This window comes from Euleptes europaea, chromosome 1 (genome assembly GCF_029931775.1).
Source record: "Euleptes europaea isolate rEulEur1 chromosome 1, rEulEur1.hap1, whole genome shotgun sequence".
Classification (NCBI taxonomy): domain Eukaryota; kingdom Metazoa; phylum Chordata; class Lepidosauria; order Squamata; family Sphaerodactylidae; genus Euleptes; species Euleptes europaea.
This window is the reverse complement of record NC_079312.1, coordinates 173,353,266-173,363,002: the sequence shown is the minus strand read 5'-3', so window position 1 is coordinate 173,363,002 and position 9,737 is coordinate 173,353,266. Positions and strand designations below refer to the sequence as shown.

The 9,737-nt window shown below is 45.6% G+C and overlaps 1 protein-coding gene across 1 annotated transcript; it reads right to left on the bottom strand.

Annotated features, from left to right (window-relative positions):
* Window positions 1-3,553: 3,553 nt before the first annotated feature.
* On the bottom strand, window positions 3,554-4,147 carry LOC130493434 (olfactory receptor 10A4-like). Its single transcript, XM_056867171.1, has one exon. It carries the CDS (start codon window positions 4,145-4,147, stop codon window positions 3,554-3,556), a length of 594 nt encoding a protein of 197 aa, XP_056723149.1.
* Between the last annotated feature and the right edge of the window lie 5,590 nt (window positions 4,148-9,737).

The following is a 9,737-nucleotide window of genomic DNA, read 5'->3' as shown; positions in this document are numbered from 1 at the left end:
AGGACCCACACAGGGGAGAAGCCTTTTGAATGCTCGGAGTGTGGAAAGAGATTCAGTCGCAGTAGCTCTCTTCAACAGCATCTAAGAACCCACACAGGGGAGAAGCCTTTTGAGTGCTCAGAGTGTGGAAAGAGATTCAGTCGCAGTGGCTCTCTTCAACTGCATCTAAGAACCCACACAGGGGAGAAGCCTTTTGAGTGCTCAGAGTGTGGAAAGAGATTCAGTCGCAGTGGCTCTCTTCAACGGCATCTAATAACCCACACGGGGAGAAGCCTTTTGAGTGCTCAGAGTGTAGAAAGAGATTCAGGCTGAGAGGCTCTCTTCAGGAGCATCTAAGAACCCACATAGGGGAGAAGCCTTTTGAATGCTCAGAGTGTGGAAAGAGATTCAGTATGAGTGGAAATCTTCAACAGCATCTAAGAACAGGGGATAAGCCTTTTGAGTGCTTGGAGTGTGGAAAGAGATTCAGTCAGAGTGGCTCTCTTCAACAGCATCTAAGAACCCACACAGGGGAGAAACCTTTTGAATGCTCAGAGTGTGGAAAGAGATTTAGTCTTAATATCAATCTTCAAAAGCATCTAAGAATCCACACAGGAAAGAAGCCATTTGTATGCTCAGAGTGTGCAAAGAGATTCAGCCGGAGTGGTGCTGTTCAAAATCATCTAAGATCCCACACAGGGGAGAATGCTCAGAGTGTGGATAGAGATTAAGTCAGCATGTATTTCAAATCTCAAAGACAATGTCAGATAGAAGGGGCTGAAGTAATGTAAACTCTTGTTAAGAGCTTGCATCTACACAGAAACCTTACCCCAGGGGTGTCTAACTCATTTGTTAGGAGAGCCGGATATAATATAAATGTTACTTGGTCGGGCCGAGTATGTGTACCAAATAAATAAATAAATACTATCAAATGTCTGTGTCTTCTATAAAGTTAGGATCTGTAGTCCCTCGCATTATAATTTTTTGACATTTTAACCTGGGGTGGTGGTGGCTTCCTTGGCTGGTGAGCCCACAGTTGACTTGCCAGCCCAGATCTGGATGGGGTGGTGGTGGCCGCCTTGGCTGACGAGCTGGTAGCGGGCTCACCAGCCCACCAGCCCCATCCAGATCTGAGCTGGCAAGGTGGCCACCACCAGCCAAGGCACCCAGGAAAGATGAGAAGGGATGAGCGAGTGGCGCTGCGAGGTGCTACACCCAGGAAAAACAGGGTGAGGTGGGTCAGTGGGCTGGAAAGATGAGGAGGGGTGAGCAAGTGGGATTCAGATTTTTTTTAATATGGTCCAAGACTAACAATAAAAACTTTTACATAATAAAACAATAATAGCTATATACATCAATAAATATTTGTCAAACAGAATCACAAGGTCATATTGGAAGCATTAAAAACTTAAGCTTAAATAAAACACAGTTACAGTCCATATATAAATATAAAAAACGACGCTCATCCATTAGGATGAGTTCCCACGCTCGCCTAGTCTTCATAACTCGCCATCCAACTTTGGCCATTTTAAAGGTTATCTCTGTGTCCTTATCTGAGAGCATTTTAGAAAGACGAGTCGCTCGAATTCTCCCAGGGTAGCCTGATCTCGTCAGATCTCAGAAGCTAAGCAGGGTCAGCCCTGGTTAGTATTTGGATGGGAGACCACCAAGGAAGGCCAGGGTTTCTGGGCAGAGGAAGGCACTGGCAAACCACCTCTGTTAGTCTCTTGCCACGAAAACCCCAAAAGGGGTCGCCATAAATCGGCTGCGACTTGACGGCACTTTAGACACACACAGCCAGCTATTACAAGAGAAATGTCTTCTCTTTATTATATAAATTTTGCAGTAAAAATGACACGTTCAAGGGTCTCTATGCTCCCATCAGAACAAGGGCATAAACGTTCACCATAGGGTATCTTTTTATATCTCCCTTCCAATATTACCGAAGGAAGAGCATTACAACGTAACAAGGTAAAGGCCCTCCTATAGTCAGGGTTATTCAAGTGAATAAGATGAGGCATCGGGGCTACATTAGTAAGGGTGCTTCTATTGTAACACACGTTTTAAAGTCTATTTAGATCCTGCTGTCTTTCTACATCCAGTACTCTTTTCCTTTTGACAAGCTGGAAGCAGGCTCGCTAGCCCACCACCCTTGTCCAGATCTGTGCTGGCAAGGTGGCCGCCACCAGCCAAGGCACCCAGGAAAGACCAGGAGGGGTGGGCAAGGGGGCGCAGAAAGGTGCTTCACCCGGGAAAGATGGGGCGAGGTGGGTGGTTGGGTGGGAAAGACAAGGGAGGGGTGAGTAAACTTAAGCAAGGCTGGACCGTCCTCACTGTGGCCGGGAAAGACAGGGTGTGGTCGGTGGGTGGGCGCAGCGAGGCCGGACGGGCCTCACTGCACCTGAAAAAGATGAGGAGGGGTGGGTGGAGTGGATAGACAGGAAAGACGAGGAGGGGTGGCTGGGTGCAGTGAGGCCGGACGGGTCTCCTTGCACCTGGGAATGACAAGGCCAGGTCGCTCAGCTCACGGAGAAAAGGCCTCTGGGGGGCGGAACCGGCCCACGGGCCGCCTGTTTGACTCCCCTGCCTTACCCTACGTGGGAAGAAAAGGTATCAATGCTGGGACGGTGGAAAGAGATTTAGCCATGATCGAAACCGCCAATAGATCCCACAGGGAAGAGAGCAAGGATGGGTTCTGTGGGTGGAAGGAGATTCAAGACCAGCTCCTATCTCCTTCTGCATTGAGGAATCCACGCAGGGGAGGAACCTCAGAACTGTTCAATGTGTGCCAAGAATTTGAGGCAGAGATCTGACCTTCTTTGAATGGTAACTCAAATAAGGGCCCTTTCAGTGGTTGCCCTCCTTTGTGAAACTCCATACTTTAGTTATCTGCCAACTGAACGCTTTCTGATACCTGCAAAACTGGCAAAAACATTTCTGTTTTCCAAATCCTGTGACGCAATAGAACCGGTGTTTGGACCGGGCACCACTGTATATCTTCTTGTAGGGGACAGGAATGGGGGGATGTGTAATCTGGGGTGGTCCAAAGATTGTTTTGGGGTGCAGCTGGGCTCCAGTGTCTGTATGTGCATAGGTCCTGGAGGCACCCCACTTGGGAGCAGCTGGCACAAGAACCGGACTTTGGACCAGGACCCAGCATGCGCCATCTCGAAAGGCACAGTCCCCTGAGTGTAGGGGTGTATGATATGTGGTGGTCCAATCCATATTTTGGGATGCAGAGCTTTTGAATTGTCCTCAAAAACATTCAGGAACTAAGGAATGTGAATAAGGAACTTGGAATAGGGAACCAACTTCAGCCTCCTTGCCCTTACAGTGTTGTTTTTAAAATCACTGGCCAAGGAACCCTTAAAAAAAAAAAAAGACCCCAAAATTGTTTTGCTAGACCATTCTACTCACAGCTAAAGGGGGGGGGGGACTAGGCCTCAGTTGTTTTACTATTTTGTTCCCATGGAAACAAATTTCCTTTCCCATATTCTCTTGAGTGGTCCTTTGACTTCCTTGTTCCTGAGACTGTAAATCATGGGGTACAGCATGGGTGTGACATTGGTGTAGATCAGAGAGACCACCTGAAGATGGAATTGGCAATGAAGACATAGGAAACCAGAATGAGAAGGAATGGGATGAGCAAGATCATCATGCAGACGAGGAGCATGGCCAACTCGTTGGCATGCGTGTCACTACAGGCCAGGAAGAGCATGGGCGGGATGTCACAGAAGAAGTGATTGACCTTATGCGAGCCACAGAAGGGCATCCTGAAAATCAGGGTGGTGAGTCCCAGTGAGATTGTGAAGCCGCTGACGAAAGCCACCACCAGGAGCTGCACGCAGAAGCTCCGGCTCATGATGATAGCATAGCGCAGCGGATTGCATATGGCCACGTACCTATCGTAGGCCATCACAGCCAAGAGGAAGCACTCCGCACCCCCCAGGGCGATGAAAAAATACATCTGCGTGGCACAGTCCGTCAAGGAGACTCTTCTGCTCTTGGCCAGGAAGTTGGACAACATCTTGGGCACGATGACCAGGGTATAGCAGACTTCGATGGAAGACAGGTTGCGCAAGAAGAAATACATGGGGGTTTGGAGGGCGGAGTCAATCAACGTTACAGCCACAATGGCCAAGTGCCCCGACAGGGTGATGAGGTGCATGAGAAGGAAGAGAGCAAACAGCGTGATCTGCAGACGTTCACTGGTGCTGAATCCCAGGATCACAAAATCAACATCTTGGCTGCTGTTATATGTCTCCATTCTACATTCCATAGTCATCCAGCATTGCTAGTGCATATCTATCCAGCTGCATATGAGGAAAGTAAGAGTAAAATAAGGCAACCTACTAATATTAATACTACGTGTGTAGTATTTGTGTGTGTGTGTGTGTGTGTTACATGCCATCGAGTCGCTTCCGACTCATGGCGACCGTATGAATGAAAGTCCTCCAAAATGTCCTATCTTTGACAGCCTTGCTCAGATCTTGCAAATTCCCTGTATCTGTTTTTGTGCTGGTCATGGACCATAATAAAGTTTGTTTGTTTGTTTGTTTATATAGGGGTTACAGAAGGAAAGAGAGGGGGGTCCTTCTGCAAATTATATATATAAAACAATAACCTAAATATAGCATATATTTTTTCCAACTAAATATACAGACTATCTTTCAACATTTTCACTTCAAGTCTACAAAATTTTAGCTCTATAAAACTAGTTAACCCATTTTTTTTTATTTTGACTTTACTAAAGACAGAAAAGACCTACGTATAATGGTCATAATCACTGTTTTCCCTTGTGTATTTTTTTTCCTCAGCCACCAGTTTCTATGTATCTATAAAACAATTTCCATTCATCACTAAACTGATCAAAAGTTTCCTCTTCAGTTATATTCATCGTGTGTCATTTTGACCATTGTGGCGTATTCCATCATTTTATCTTTCCGCAATAAAGTTTTAATGTAATATAATACTACTTGTAGTCATAATAATACTAAAAGGTAAGAAAGAACAATGGAATTACACCAGTTATTTAGAGATACCATTTCTTGGCCGAGTTAAAAAAAGTAGGGCGATAAGGAAGCTGTGGTATTGATGTGGAACAGCTTCCTGAGAATCTTGGCCCTTGTTCATGTATTTACCTAGCCGCCAGCATTGACAAAGTCCATTTATGCATGGGAGGTTTCGCCTTGGATTTGCCACTCTTTAGATGCACATTTTCCCCATCCCAATTCTCAAAACTCGACAATAAGCCCCCATGCAGGGTTTTGAGAATTTTCTTATTTTTATACAGGACCACCAACAATGAAAGAAAGTTCCTTCAACTTCCAACCCTGCCGTGGCAAAAAGGGCTAGTGTTGCATAGCTGAAAGGAAGGAAGAAGAAGAGTTGGTTTTTATATGCCGACTTTCTCTACCACTTAAGGGACACTCAAACCAGATTACAATCAACTTCCTTTCCCCTCCCCACAACAGACACCCTATGAGGTAGGTGAGGCTGAGAGTGTGTGACTAGCCCAAGGTCACCCAGTGTGACCAGCCCAAGGTCACCCAGTGTAGGAGTGGGGAAACAAATCCCGTTCACCAGATTAGCCCCCGCTGCTCATGTGGAGGAGTGGGGAATCAAACCCAGTTCTCCAGATCAGAGTTCACTGCTGCAAACCACTGCTCTTAACCACTACACCACGCCTGCTCTCTCAAAGGCTCACCCCTGAATTCATACAAAGTCTCTCCATTCAAAATTGAAGTGAATCCCTCCATGAACCAAGATGATCCTTCCAGCAGAGTTAGTCTGTAGAAGCCAAATAAAACAGACATCCAGTGGCAGCTTAAGCATCTGCTTGCATGAATCAGAACTCCGTTCATCAGATGCGCTGGAGTGCATATCCATCAGGCTGATGCTTTTGCAATCATGACAGAAGAGTTGGAGAGATGTTAGAAAGAGAGGCCGGTTTAAAACAAGGTCTAATACAAAGAGTAATTGGTTCACTCAGAGTGGGGCAGTGCCACACCGTAACAGTAAAGTAGGGTTTTTAAGGTGCCACTGGACTGTTTATCTTCATCATCATCATCATCACCATTCCTTTATTGGCATAAAAACACAATTCAAAAGGTTACAAAAGGAATGGAAATGTAAAAAAAGGCCCTTTATAATATGGTTAAAAGGGGGTTACATTGAGAAAGACAGTTAATAAAGGTCCCCTGTGCAAGCAACGGGTCATTTTTGGCCCATGGGGTGACATCACATCCTGACATTTACTAGGCAGACTTTTTTTGTTTACGGTGTGGTTTGCCAATGCCTTCCCCAGTCATCTTCCCTTTACCCCCAGCAAGCTGGGTCCTCATTTTACCAACCTCGGAAGGATGGAAGGCTGAGTCAACCTTGAGCCGGCTACCTGAAACCAACTTTCGTCAGGATTGAACTCAGGTCGTGAGCAGAGCTTGTACTGCAGTACTGCAGCTTACCCCTCTACGCCACGGGGCTCCTACTGTTAGTTAGTACTGCCATCTAATTAGCTGTTTGGGGGGCTTTTAAAACAAACTTTAAAAAACTGTGCCACCATCTCCAATATTTGGGGTGAACAATAGTTCAATAAGTAGAAAACATTAAGGCCATTTTTGCATGGTCATTAGCAGCACGTTCCAGGCTGAATTGCCTTGCATATTTTTTGGCATTTAGCACGCTGGACCGTCATTCTGGAAGTGATTGCGAAGGCGGCACATACCTGCTTCACATTACTAAAGAGCCCATTTCCTCAAGGAACAATGTAAAACAACAGGCGCATTAGCTATGCATATGCTAATGGCTATGCAAACAGGAAAAAAGGAGCAAGCGAGTGGGGGGAGTAGAACTTTTCCTTTTGCTGCGGGACCGTGAAAAGGCATTTTTAAAGTCGCGTTTTTAAAAAGAGCTTTGAGCGAGCATCAAAACTGACCATGCAAAAATGGCCAAAGAGAGTCTGAGACATTCCGTCTATTTACCAACAGGGGGGCTTAGTAGTTCATTATGAGATTCTGTATAGAAACTGCAGTAAGTTTAAAGGTGAGCAACTGTTTCGATACAGTTATTTTCACAGGGGCAAAGCCTTTCCGACAGAGGGGTTTCCCCGAAATCTGCCTTCGAGTAGCGCAGGTGGCAAAACATTAAATCTGGCCACTGTACTGTTGTTTTGTTTTGTCTGTGATCTCTAAGGGCTCGTTCATAAAAGCATCATCTGATGGGGAAACCATCAAAGGAAGAATAAGAGCAGATGAATCCTGGTGAAATCCTTAGCCTTGAGCGCCCTTCACTGTAGACAGTGAAGGGACTCATATGTATAGATGCTGCTGCCTCCCAATAAGTCTGTGTTCAGAATGTACATGAATGGTGATATGTATTTGGATGGGAGACCACCAAGGAAGACCAGGGTTGCTGGGCAGAAGAAGGCACTGGCAAACCACATCTGTTACTCTCTTGCCATGAAAACCCCAAAAAGGGTCGCCATAAGTTGGCTGCGACTTGATGGCACTTCATACACATACATGGTGAGGATAGGGTATTTGGATTCCCCCAGGAGATCAAAGCAGGGTATAAATATCTAAATAAATAAAGCATCGGATGATGCGAACACCTATGGCAGTCCCTTCAAAACATACAAGTATCTGTGGTAGCCCTGCTGGCGATCATGCCTTTGGGGGCTTGGTCTAGCCTTCCCAGGGTATGGGTTGGATCCAGAGGAGGAATTTCATAGACAGAAAGAATTCCCATTTATGGAGCCTAACTTTCTCACCACTTCCCCTCTGTTGCAGTCCATTGCACAAGGGGGTGATTGACAACCCCCCCCCATTTGTGGACATGCAGCACTGGATTCAACCCTGTATTTTTGAAATGCAAAAATAAAATACTAAAACACCCTGCGAAACAAACTTGTGTTGGGACGCAAACACTGACCTTGCATCCCATAGGCAGGGATCGCCCCACAATTCTGCCTCCAAATCTCTGAAAAGCAATTGCCGTGAATAACTTGTGGTTCTTCCTTTAACAAAAATACTGCCTTGAAAAAAATCTTCTCTAACTCTTCCCTGATAACTGACAAATGCACTTTGACAAACACCTGGTAAGGGCTGCCCGCTGTTTGTATTATAAATAATTGCTTCGTTGTTCCGAATAATGGCAACCTTACTACTGTGAGCAATGGGAGAGTGCTGACTTCTTTGAGTTCTTCCTATACGGCCAGTGAGGAAAAGAACGCACGGGTGTTCCTCCCTCCCCGTCCCGACCACTGTTTCTTGGCCATAGGAATCTTCCTGTCACATTTCTATCCCACCTTTGTGTCAAGTTCTCTGGGTGGGACACCTGGCCCTCCCCTCCTCGGTTTGAACCTCGCAACAACCTAGCGAGGTAGGGTAGGTTGTGTGAATGTGTGTGTGTGTGAGAGAGAGAGAAAGGAACATACACAGAGAGATGGAGTAACAAGCCCATAGGTCACCCAGGGAGCTTCAAGTCTGTGGGTGGATTTGAAAAAACCCTCCCTGTTCTGACACTTATCATTACACCCCAATAGCTGTTGAACACTTTCACAAGCTCTTAGATGACTTTCGCAGCCTTGCAGCACAAGAATGGCCCTCACTTTCATCAGCTTGACAAAGTGAATACCAAGCTTACATTTCTCCAAACGTCCCTTCTCTGTTTGCTCTTCCAATAAAGACCGGAAGAGGATCTACAGCAACATAAGCCATGACATGATATAAGGCATAAGTTGAGTGCCAGTGTAGCATAGTGGTTACAGGATTAGACTAGGATCCGGGAGACCCAGGTTCGAATCCCCCCACTGCCAGTTTGCCGGATGCCCTTCAACCAGTCACAAATTCTCTCAGCCAAACCTACCTCACAGGGTGGTTGTGAAGATAAAAAAACTGAGAAGGGAAGAATGCTGTGTACTACTTTGAGTCCCTATTTGGGGGGGGGGACTGAGCATAAATGATGTACATAAATAAATGAATAACTCCCTTCATGTATAAACGTGGCCTCAGTCGATAGAGCTAATAGGTGTATATCTCAACTGCTCCAGTAAGAAAGAAGCATTTCCCTCTTTGTCCTACAAATTATTATGAAAGCTGAAAACATTGTCATTTCTTACCTGCTAGGGGTCCAGTTTATTTTGTCACTTTCCCCCCCTCAGAAAAGCGGTGTCGTTTTGTTGATCCAAGGCAGCAGTTACAAAATGTTCTTCTGCTACAACATAGTTACATACGAAGTAAGGTTGTGAGGCTTTAAAAGGATGCTATTTCTCCCCTTCCTGCGATCTCAACATCCATCCCTGCAAGGATGTGCTGCAGATCCCGGCATGGTGAAATTAGGCTAATCAGTGAGGTCTTTCAACGGTGTTTTGGTCCTCAAGGAGAGCATCTCCTAAGCGTGTTGCCAGAAGGGAAACTGCAATTTGAGCTAAGTGGACCAAGACAAAAAATGACACGATGAAGCATTAGAAGGGTGTGGTAATGGAATATTCAACACCACGCTTGGGGAAATAGCTCCTCTGTGAGTGTGTGGGGGGTTGAGTGGCATGTGTGTGTGGATGAGTGTGTGTGTGTAAAAAGACCCAATTCTCAGCTTTGTGTTGATACTAACACAAAAATATGTTTAAATACTTCCGATATTTATTTAGGTTTTTGAAGGCTATTACTGAACTGGAGGACATATTTTTACAGAAAATTTAGAGGAGAGGAGAAGACTGGAGGACATATTTTTACCCAAAAAATGGCACTATGAAGGGTGTG